This window comes from Manis pentadactyla, chromosome 19, assembly GCF_030020395.1.
Source record: "Manis pentadactyla isolate mManPen7 chromosome 19, mManPen7.hap1, whole genome shotgun sequence".
Taxonomy (NCBI): domain Eukaryota; kingdom Metazoa; phylum Chordata; class Mammalia; order Pholidota; family Manidae; genus Manis; species Manis pentadactyla.
The window spans coordinates 18,540,463-18,552,701 of record NC_080037.1 but is presented as its reverse complement, the minus strand read 5'-3'; the positions used below and the strand labels follow the sequence as shown (position 1 = coordinate 18,552,701).

The 12,239-nt window shown below is 33.1% G+C and overlaps 1 protein-coding gene across 4 annotated transcripts in view; it reads left to right on the top strand.

Annotated features, from left to right (window-relative positions):
• Nucleotides 1-11,524, top strand: part of KCTD3 (potassium channel tetramerization domain containing 3) — a 45,951-nt gene extending 34,427 nt beyond the window's left edge. For 3 of the 4 annotated variants that reach the window (XM_036931670.2, XM_036931675.2, XM_057494910.1), the window contains 6 exons: nt 1,001-1,171; nt 4,666-4,821; nt 6,056-6,152; nt 8,672-8,856; nt 8,936-9,074; nt 9,798-11,524. In XM_036931670.2, the coding sequence (XP_036787565.2) occupies nt 1,001-1,171; nt 4,666-4,821; nt 6,056-6,152; nt 8,672-8,856; nt 8,936-9,074; nt 9,798-10,359 (1,310 nt within the window). In that variant the 3' untranslated portion in view covers nt 10,360-11,524. The remainder of the gene's footprint in view (nt 1-1,000; nt 1,172-4,665; nt 4,822-6,055; nt 6,153-8,671; nt 8,857-8,935; nt 9,075-9,797) is intronic. The other variant, XM_057494909.1, reaches the window with a different exon arrangement.
• The last annotated feature ends 715 nt before the right edge of the window (nt 11,525-12,239 follow it).

The following is a 12,239-nucleotide window of genomic DNA, read 5'->3' as shown; positions in this document are numbered from 1 at the left end:
AGAAAAGTTTAAAGTATTGCTATCTAGCCTTTTAGAGAAAGTTTGCTGACCCCTAGAATGAGATGCGCTCTTTTTTTGGCAAACTAATTAAAAAGGAAGGCTAATACTTCTATTGCAGTGACGGGAGAATGGAGTCACCTTTTAGTATATGAGAAGTGTTTTCCATGGCATGCTCTTTCTCGTTTGATTAAGAATATTTTCAGGTGAATCGGGAAAAAGAGCTATTAAAGCCAAAAGGCTCTTATCTGTGAAGCTTTTAACAATATAGGTTACTGAAGCCATACTACCTTTATATATGTGATGGAGTCTGGGCACTTGTTTTGGAAAAAAACACAGATGAACTTGATGAAATGATGAGGTCTATGCAATTAGAAGAGACAGCTTAGATTAAGTATGGTGTAATTGATGTAATGGATGATGTAATGGAAGTGTTTTGCAACTGCTAAATTGTATATATAGGACTTGATTATTTAAAGAAGGTTCAATATTGTAGCCAAAGTAAAACAAACCAGGTGGTCATTCTTGGCTAGAGGTAATATGGAATATTTCTTTAGGAATACTATGTTGTGTCAGTGGCATTCTTAGTATGCCTGATTTATTAAGTCTAACATTTATTGAGTAGCTGCTATGTCTCAGGCACTCTGTGCAGTGTCACAGATAAAAAGGTGATTATGATTCAGTCTCTCAATAAGGAGTACAAGTAGACAGATGTGGGAACAGAGAATTAGTGTATTCTGGTTGGTGTGATAGAACCTAATGGTACAGTACACCAGAGAGGGTGAACAGTTTTGTCTGGGAGTGAGGGCTAGGAAAAGACCTGTAAAGGAAATAATGATTTTAAGATGGTGAGGAAAATCTTAGGATTGCACTTAGCTGGATTTGGGGCTGATAAAAGCTTTGAATCTAGCTCTGCCTCTTTTGTCACAGGGAAGCTTTGCAAGGACGGTTTTCTTTTTGTCATCAACTAATATACCACCTTTCAACTTTTGACTTTGTGTAGGTGTCAGTGGTAACTGGATTGAGATTGCCTATGGTACGAGCTCTGGAGCAGTACGAGTAATTGTACAGCACCCAGAGACAGTTGGGTCAGGCCCTCAGCTTTTCCAGACTTTCACGGTTCACCGAAGTCCTGTTACAAAAATCATGCTATCAGAGAAGCATCTTGTATCAGGTAAAGTGAGTTTATTAGTACTGGTAAAGAGATCTACCTCATCTAAAACTCTGCCTTGTGTGTAACTTCCCACACTCCTGCAGATTGAAAGAATATAAAAGCAGTGCTACATATGAGAAAAACATACCTACAAGAAATGGAAGAAAAGTTTAATAACTAAGGAAATGTTATGATTGTCTTTTAAGAATTTCTTTGATTTTGCCTGGTTGTATGTAGTACATCAATTTAGAAGGTATATCTTTTATTTCTTCTCTATTCTAATATTTTGTTCTCATGGCATGTTTTATTTCAGACTATTTACATAATCCTGTTGAGAAAGAATTCTTATTAGAGAAATTTTCCAAGTATGCATTTAATATAAATTTGATTATATTGTCTTAAAGTTAAAGCTAAATTTGTAGATTTAGATTGTATTTGATCACCTAACAATATTAAAAACTACTAGAATGTATAAAGAGAATACTTCAATAATTTAACTTTTTTGTGGGTTTGTTGTTCCTCATAATCATATGAAACTTTTTAAAATGTAGATACTAGATACTTAGAACATAGATTCTCAAGATTAATGAGTGTGTCCCACAAAGGAAAATGATCACAAAGTAAAATTTCATTGATGAGATTCATTGTGCATGATGGATGATTTCTAAAAGCCCTTATGAGAATTGAATTCTGAGTCAGGTATATCTGTAGGGCTTGCTTTTACATTAAATCTTTTGTATATCACTTCCTGCCCAAGTTAAGTTTTTTATAAACATCATTTTCATATATCAGGTTTGTTTATATTAAGACTACATAATATTGAAGAGTGATAAATTTTTCCCTCTGCTCTAGTCTGATTAAACACCAAATGGAGCTGAAATACCTTGTCCATGGATGGATGTGCTTTTAGTGAATGTCTAACTGTTTTGGATGTATTTATGCCTTCTGAAACAATCTCTTTAGGTATACAAAAGCAGTAGTCACCTAATACCTGCTTCACCGAGGAGTCTTTCTCCCTGTCATTGGTTCCTCCTCTCTTGCCTCATTCCTAAGTGTTGGATTGCCTTGGAGCTCTGCCTAGGTCCTCTGCTCTTCCTTGTGCCTTCCCTGGTGATTGACTGTGTGCCAGTGACTCCCAGGCTTTTCTTTGACCTGTGACCGTCTACAAGTTCTCTGCTTGTGTATCCAGTGCCTATGTCTGGTTGTATGTTTAATAGGCATCTCAAAATTAACCTGGATAAAATAGTGTTTTTGATTTCTCTCTCAAATGCCCTCTTTAGTACACGATGTCTGCATCTGTTCATTTTTCAAGTTGAATATCTAGGCATCACATGTGGTTCCTCCCTTTCTCTCAGCCCTTCACGTAGGTGTGATCCGCAGTAGGTCCTACGTTAGCTTTGCTTCAACGTACCTCACAAATCTGATACTTCACTTTGTGTCCATTGCTGTCAACCTGATAAGCTCAAATCATTGTTTGTCCCCTGGATTACTGAGCTGCTCAGGTCTTTCCCTGTTTCTTGTGTCTCTGCAGTACATGTTCCACGCACCAGCCTGAAATATCTTCTGAAAATGTGAAACATGTCTGATTTCCAGTGGCTTCCTATTGTATATAGAAAAAATAAATTTGCATGGCTCCTGTTCTGGCTCCTGGCTATCTTTCAAGCTTCTTTTCCACCCTCCCCTACATGTCACTTTTCTTATTGCTTATGACATCCTAACCCTTTGGCTTCACTGTTTCTTAGAAGTGCCTCAGAACCTTTGCTCTTGTTTTTTTTTTTTGAAATATTTCACCCCTAGGTATTTGTTACACTGCCCTCTCCTTGTCATTCAAGTCCCATTTCAAATACCTCCTCAGTGAGGCCTCCTTGCCAGACCTATCCAATAATCATCATAGGCTTAACACACAATCATTTATTTTCTTGTTTTATCATCTGTCCCTCTTTTAGAATATAGTATAAAGTTCTACAGTAGCAGAAATTTTGTTTTTTTACCCTATTTTTAGCACTTTATATTATTCTTGACACATAAAAGATGCTGAATAAAATGTGTAAAATGAGATAATTTGATCCTGTGAGAAAATTAATTTTGCAGGGTCATTGTAATTAAATGACAGTGCTTAGAGAGAATCGTTAAGTAATTGCAGTTATTTTGAAGGCAATGTTATTGTCAGATGTAGTGCCAAAGAATTACTTAGTAAAATTTATATTTTATTTGAGAATATTTCATGTAGGTTTGAAATTTAAATAAATTTGATAGGAAAAATGTCCAGTCTAGCCAAAAATCTGGAGTGTTTTATGTATATTCAGTTTTGCTGTTCTGCCACCTGGTGGGTATCAGCATATGTGTAATGACATTTTTTTCCCCATAGTTTTAGCTTTCATGTTGTAGTAAAAAAGTTTAGATAATGATTAATATAAACAAAATCACCATAATGGCCAATGTGTATCAACTAAAAATATTTGAATCCTAGAAAGCTTAGCAGTGAAGTCAAGAAATTATTTCCCATGAAGCTGATTAAACCACCTAGAATTAAACATCTCCTTTTTCTCAGAAAAGTGGCATTCTGAGGATTGAAAATTTTGTTACATAACTAACATACATTTTATTCTTACTGCTATTTGCTAAAATTAAATTTCTCAAGTTTTGTTTAAAATATTTAACTATGGTATTTTACCTAGTAGGGAATGTATGTTTATATAAAAATTTGGATACTTATATACTGATGAGTTCACAGTGCATTGTTAATAATAACAAATTTTCTGAAGTCATAATAAATGGCAAATTAGTATACTATTTTACTTAAGGCATGTCGTAAAAGTAGTTCTTGCATTAATGATACCATTTCTTAAAATTTTATTTCCCAATAGGGTATCTATTCATACAAAACAACAGATAGGTTACTTATTAGGAGATATCTTAATATATATATCAATATTATCTGCTTGAAAAAATAATTGGATTATGTTTCTTAAATAAAGACTCTCATATAAAAATAATTCTTAACTACAGAATTTTAATTTTCCTTAACATAATAACTATAGTGGTCAATAAACAACTGGTTCCTACAAGCTTTTTGACAAATGTTATTTGTGCCACTAAAGTTTCAACTCCTGATTTAGGTTGTTTTAATATTTGAATAATACAAGCAAAAACAGTTTCTGTGTTTGAAAAAATAAGCTAGGCACCTAATGTTTGCTGTGTAGTTCAGCCACGGAACAAAACAATACTCATCATCTTCTCTTTTACATACACCTTTTTTACATTTATACCCTGCAGGCTACTTGTATAAGAATCTATAGATTTATTCATATACCTTATTTTTCGGCAAGGTTAACCATATTCAGTTCTTTCATTTTTGTTGTCTAGGTTCAGATTAAGTATAATTTCAGGGTAAATTTACCATTTGACTCTCAGGATATGCTATGATCTAATATAGATCATAGTGAAAAAAATAAAAGTGGTTTCCTGTGTGCTTTTATCTATATTTAACAACTTATGTTCTCTTTCTTTCCTAGTCTGTGCAGATAATAATCATGTCCGGACATGGACAGTAACACGATTCAGAGGAATGATCTCTACTCAGCCAGGTTCTACTCCTTTAGCATCATTCAAGATACTGTCTCTGGAGGAAACAGAAAGTCATGGAAGCTATTCCTCTGGAAATGACATAGGTGGGTTCGATCATTTTGGGGCATTTTCAAATACTGTGTAGGCAATGCAGAAGTGTTATTAACTATAGTAGAAATCTGAAAATGGGTTTAAAATATAAATTTTTCATTTAAATTGTGAAGCTCATTTAAAAGTTTTAGTGCATCTTGTTAAATTCTGTTTATGTAGTTATATTCTAGCATCGTTTTTCATTTTTTTAAATTGATTTTTCATCTTATTCACATTTCCTCATTTAAATAACATGAGCTAATGCTAACTATTTTTGTTTATAAATAAAAGTTATGGTGGCTATACACATTTGAAACTTGAGTATTTTTTCGTTTATTGCTAATAATCTGAAAATAAAATTTCAAAGCTTTTAGAAAAGGGCTGTTGTTCTTACATACTAAGAGTCTTATTGTAATATACATTAGAAAATATTATAGCATGTCTCCATTGATGTGCTCTGATTTTCAGCCAAAAAGTATGTAAAGTCGATTTGATTGTCTCTACATATACCATACATACATGCACATGGGGAGCAGGGGTTGTGTGCATGGAGACAGGCACGTGCACATGCACACACACATACACACGGAGTCTTCACGTAAACAGGTTATTTTCCCCAAGAACCCATTTGAAAGAATCTAATGTGTACACATTGTATCTCACCATACTTTTATTTTTAGTACTGAAGAATCTGTTGGTTAACTACTGTACCTATGTGATCAGTCACCTGCCTTGCCAAGTACAATAAAGTAAAAAAATTGAATCTTTCTTTTTTAGATTAAAAACCTTACAGGAATCAACAGGCTTCTAATTAATTAAATTCTGTTTAATGAAGTTCCACTGTAAGAATTTGCATATTGGCTTTTTAGAAAAAAGATCAATACGTAAAGTAATTTCATTTGTACACACTTTTTTTTAAGTTATGAGAAATTGAGCACATTTTCAAAGATAGGACATACAGAGTTTATACAGAGTCTCTAATACTGTTAATGTTTAGCATTACGTGAATTACTACCTTCAGCTTTTACAGCCTTAGTACATAAAATATGAATTCCTTAAAAAAAAAGCTTTTAATGCAAGATGAAATACTCGCAGAACAGCATTTTGTGTCTGATTTTGGCTGAATGTGATGCCTTATTGATAGGCATGAAAAATTCTTTATTTGGGGGTATTAATATTAATGTTGCTTTTGTTAAATGATACCAGTTAATATTAACTAACTTGTGACATTTTCTCATTTTGACCAAGGGCCTTTTGGAGAACGAGATGATCAACAGGTATTTATCCAGAAAGTTGTTCCCATCACAAACAAACTGTTTGTAAGACTCTCATCTACTGGGAAAAGGTAAACTTTACTGTGAAGATACTCATATTCATAAGTCACATTTGTCTTTTGAAATGTATTGAATAATTTGAAATATGATGAAAGGTGCTCCCAGAAACACATTGTTGAGAGAAAAGTCTTCATTGTCTTGTGATAATTTTAACTTGAAGGTAAGACACTACTTAGTGCTTATTCTCTAGGATGTATTAAAGATTTTCATTGATACTGTGGACAGTTTGGAAGACTGGTTATATTATAGAATAAAGACATAATGAATTTGATGGCAGCCGAAGTGAATTCTGATTCCGGCACTTCGTCTTTTAGTTATGTAAATTCAACCTAAGTTACTTTATTTCTCTGATTTCTAGTTTCTTTATAAAATAAAGTTCAACTACCTTGGCAGGATGTCATAAGATAAAATGAGTTGAAAACATAAAATATCTTGCTGAAACCCTGACTATAATACATGCTGAGTAGAAGTTAAGTTTTCCTTTTCCATTTGTCTGAAATTTTACTTCTTTTAAAATTATTATTTACAACCTCAAACATTGAGCTGTTATATTTCTTCTCTTTAAAAACATACAATTTTTTGCATGTCAAACAAATGAAAAAAGTAAACTTCCTATTAGTCATTGAAGGAGGTTATGGATTTTCAAATTAATGCTTTTGCTGGTATTTTTAATAATTTCTTGGTTACTTTTCAGCAAGTTTTCTTTAATAATATTTTAATGAGTAAACTCTGAGATAAGTTTTCTTTCCATCAAAGTTTATCATATGTAGTCATCAGCAATTATTAAATGAATTGATTCCAGAAAATGACTTTTATGTAAAACTATTAGCTTGTTTTAAATAAAATGAATAAGAAGGCTATAATGTAGTTAGAGGCCAAATTATCTTAAGAAATGTTGTAAATCACTGTGATGAAGTATTCTTTGAATATTCAGTAAAGAAGCTGCAAGTGTTTATTAAAACTGTCATAACATCTAACAATGTAGTGTTTAATATCCTTATTCAGTTATGTCTTTCCTCTTCTGTTACTTTAAGCAGTAGTAATGTGTTATAATCAATTAAAATATCCTCACAATAAAACAAATTTTACAATTTTAAGTTGACAATTCCAGAGGAAAAAGCTATAGCTATAAAAATAACAAGCAGAAATTACTTTATAGAGTTAAGTAGAAATCAACCCTGAATGAAGCCAGTGTGTAAAGTAAAAGCTTTTTGTTTAATGACAGTTCAGGTTCTTAATAGTGAGAACTGAAATGAAAGGGCTTAATCGAAAGTGGGGAGGGAAAAAAACCTTGTAAAACATTTTAAAGGAAAGAAGTAATTCCAAAGACTCCCATAGGAAAATAAAAAGAGCAGAGTCATGTTTGTTTTCATGCACATGTTTATTTTGTTTTTATTTTGCCTTAATCATAAATAGGAATCTAGATTTTAAAAACTACTGTATCAATTTATAGGTGTTATTAAAAGTGTAATTCACTATATTAACAAAAGGAGAAAAATTGTGATCATTCTGATAAACCCGAAAATGTATTTGACAGTTCAAAAAAAAAAATCCTCACACTTAAAGGGCATATTCCTTAATTTGGTAAATGATGTCTACAAAAATAAGTGTGGTAAACCTCATCCTCAGTGATGAAATACTGAGTTTTTCCCTTAGATTGGGAAGAAGGAAACTAGGATAATTTCTCACTATATGTAGACATCCAGGAGTTAACATCCCCTTCTAGCCCCCAGCCACTTTCTGCATTGCCTGCTAGGAAGCTCATCTAAGCTTCATATTCTATTCCTATAATGTTTCTCATATTAATATAAATTGTATTTCTTCTTCCTTTATTTTTTTTATCTTGCATTCTCCTAGTACTAATTGTTTCTTTTTTCTTGAATTAAACCCCCTCAAATCTGTTTTAAAGTAGGTTGAGGATATGTAATTCAGTCAAGTAAAGTTCACCTAACCTTTACTAGACTTTGGCAAGTACTGACATCATTCTTTGGTTTTTTCACTTGTCAGATGTGGATAATAATTACTCTTTCCCAGGTTCTTATTATCGTTAAAACAAAAATTAATGAAATAACTATAAAAATGCTTTGAAAAAATTAAGAGTGTTAATTTAATGGAGGATATTATTTAATCTCCAGCTATACATTTATTCTGGTTTCAGGCTTTTTAAATATACACATACATTTTAATGACTTTTCAGAATCTTTTCTGGTTTCTTTCTTTCTGCCTTGTTAATTTCATAACTTCCTTTTAAAGAATTATTGATTCCCACCAAGACTTTTTGTATTTTATTTTTAAGGTTGACTTAAATTATTTACTTTATTTCAGTTATTTAATACGTTGTCTTATAAGAGCCTTTTCTCTAGATTCAAAAAAACAAGGCTTGTATTTTATTCTGTTGACTTGTCTCCTTTAAATATGTTTTATACATTGGCTCTTCAACTATAACTTTGCAAATAAACAATTTTAAAAACCCAAACTATAAAATCTTATTTGCTCCCCGTGGTTCACATCTGTACGATATCTTTTGCAGAATCTGTGAGATCCAGGCTGTTGACTGTACTACAATATCCTCATTTACAGTCAGAGAATGTGAGGGATCCAGTAGAATGGGCTCAAGGCCAAGGCGCTACTTGTTCACAGGCCACACTAACGGCAGCATCCAAATGTGGGATCTGACCACCGCTATGGATATGGTTAACAAAAGTGAAGATAAGGGTAGGTTCCCTGTGGAACGATGTTTGTCATGGGGAAGCTTTTGATGTAAGGGGTAATAATGAGTGTATGTTTTCCCAAGATGTAGGTGGTCCGACTGAAGAAGAGCTACTCAAATTACTGGATCAGTGCGATTTGAGCACATCTCGCTGTGCTACCCCGAACATCAGTCCCGCCCCGTCAGTGCTTCAGCAGAGCCGTCTGCGTGAGTCAAACTCTAGGTAGGTCAGGAGCTGAATGTAGTAAGTTGAACTGATTGCCCTGGGGCAAATAGGCTGAGGTGCTAAAATCATGTAGTTTCTTAAAAGCCATACTTTTCAAAGTACATTTTCAGTTCAGACTTTGTATTGATACTCAGATGTTTAAAATTTTTTACTGAATTGCTACGTCTCAATTTAGATGCCTATTATGTGATCAAGAATTTATTCAAAGGAAATAAGAAAAATCACGTCACTTTGGATAGTATGTGTAACTTTTGTTCCTTTTGCCTTAGGGGGATGTATTAATTAAAGTGATTACATTATCTTGTCCAATCTTACATTTAAGCATTACATATTTTTAATACAATGACATAAATCTTTTAGCTACTGTATTTTAAAAAAAATTCTAAAGTCTGAACAGAGGACCAATTAATTACTGAATTATACTAGTTCCACATTGGTTTTAAAGTTGTTTTTTCCTCCTCCCCAGCTTTTTTCAATTATTCAAAAATCCAGCTTGACTGTGAATATATGTATGTGATATTATTTACATTGGTAATTTCATACACACAGAAATATATAAATATGGATTCTTAATAAGTGTATTTTAATATATAGAAATAAAGTATAGTATTCTTGACATATTTATGTAATGTGTTTTTATTGGTAGTTTAATGAGATGTGGTCCTGAAAAATCCCAGAAGGAAATCTGAAGTATAATTTTTAAATACAATTGTATTTCAGCCTTCAGCTCCAGCACCATGATACCATCCATGAAGCTGCTACTTACGGTTCCATGAGGCCTTACAGAGAGAGTCCTTTGTTAGCAAGAGCAAGAAGGACTGAGAGCTTTCACAGTTACAGGGACTTCCAGACTATTAATTTAAACAGAAATGTAGAGAGAGCTGTCCCTGAAAATGGTAGCTTGGGTCCAATACAAGCTGAAGTAAAGCGGGGAACAGCGGAATGTAATGTGTCTGAGAAAAAGTCTCCTGGCCCAGAAATAAAAAGTTTCAGAGAATCAGATAGTGGATTGGATGTGCATAAAGTAGCTGAAGGTTTTATAGAATCCAAGAAAAAGTCATCAGAAGATGAAAATGACAGTAAAGTGGAATTAAGGAAGAAAGGAGGACTTGAAGGAGGAGGATTCCTTGGAAGAAGGAAAGTTCCCTACCTGGCGTCATCACCAAGTACGTCTGACGGAGGGACCGACTCGCCTGGTACTGCATCCCCGTCTCCTACAAAGACCACTCCATCTCCTCGGCATAAAAAAGGTGATTTTTCAGGTCAAGAGTACAGCTTGTGAAAACTCACCAAAATGAATAGCTGTTTTCTTAAGTTAGATGAAGGTTAAGCTTCACTGGATTTCAATACATTAGTTTTTACACCAAAACTTTACAAATTAAAAATGGACTTCACTTAGTATCTTTTTAACAGAATTATCTGGAATAAGAAGATAGAATATATCTCTTTTGACCTTTTGGAAAATTATTTTTAGTTTTTCAAGTACATGTGACAGATCATTTGTAAAGCAGGAGTCCATTTCAATATTTAGTTACTTTGTGGATTTTGGAAGCATAGTACCCCCTCAGGTGGTGCACACAGAGATGAGCACCCCTTACAGGGCGTGAGCCAGCAGGCTGCGTTCCTGACCTTGATGATGCTTGAGACTTACTTTGAAATGTTATGTTCAACAAATCACATACTTGTCTTTGGAACTTAGTCTCTGAACCCTTATTGTAATTGCAGAGTGTTTACCAGATATCTGATGAGGTGCTATGTTGTGAAAAAATACGTAATTCAAAAACACTATCGATGTTGAATACCAGATTACACTGCATATAGTAGTCAAGTCCCTTAGTGTAATTTTGTTTTAATTGTCGGTCATTTTCTGATTCTTGTTGTTGGAGTTCTTACATCTTAGAATCACTAATATTAAATGCCAAAAATCTATTTAAACTCTCTTTAAAGTTGGAGCAATTGTCTGTGTTTGAACAGATGGAATAAAAACAATCAGGAAAGAGCTGTGTGTCCAGAAGAGAAAACTGTACCAGTTGCTAGTATGTCTTGCGTTAGGAGCCACTGTATTTTTTTGTGTATGTTAATAATTGATGTTATTATATTAGAATGTGACCATTTTGTTGAGCTTATGAGAATGCGATTCTGAATTTTGGTTAAATGTTTTGGCTACTGTTAAAATGTTATTTTAAATATATTTTGAATTGTAAGAACAAAAGGAAAATTTTTGTACAACTTTTTTCATTTAGTTGGAATGATTTTCAAGTTTCTGCAAATAGGGTAATTGTAAATTTAAAACATTAAGCATTTATTGGTGAATAATATATATATTCCCATTCCAAGAAATATAAGTGAAGTTGAAATAAATTCTTTAAAGTTTACTATATTGCTAATGGTTTCACAACAGTTCTCTTGTATTTATTTATCAAGTCAAATAAAAATGATCGAGACTATGTGTTTCCTGTTATTTAAGGAACAGTTATCCTGTTTAAAGTGCACCTGCATGCGTTTGTTCATGTCTGCTTCTTACAGTAAAAGTGGGGGAGGGAGGAAATATGGAAACCAACATATTTGTCAATGAGTGAAATATTAAGCAAAGCATAATTTCAGTATTTCTAAGGGTTTTTATTTATCTCATACTGTTCTTTCTTGTTTTCACAGTCATGTAAAAGTTGGGTGGGCAAGAAAACTAAAGAGAAGAAATTCAGTTTTTATCCAGCCTTTTCAAGAGTGTTAAGTTCATTTAGGAAAAGAAAAACACAAAAATCTAGTATATAGTAAAGTGCCATAAAAAGGCAACTCACTATACCACAGTTTGCATTATACTACAAGTTAAATCTTTTTTTACTTCTTTCATTTACAAGAGGTTGAAAGTTTGAACCTTGATGTTTTTTTTTAGTAGGGGTTTGAGTTTCCCCTGGCACTTAACTTTGTAACATTGAGCAGATTATCCTTGCTATGCCTAAATTCTTTCATTATTATACCTACCTCATTAGGGTTTTTGTGACTGAAAGAGGAAAAAATGAATAAATGTACTTGTGTAATTGGTAAGAAATGAGAACAGAATTATAATTCTGATGATGAGAGTTTTTCAAGTAGTCCTGTTCTTCAGAGCAGCACTCATAAGTATCGTCACACCAACTGGGTGGGTCGTGATGTCCTCATTTC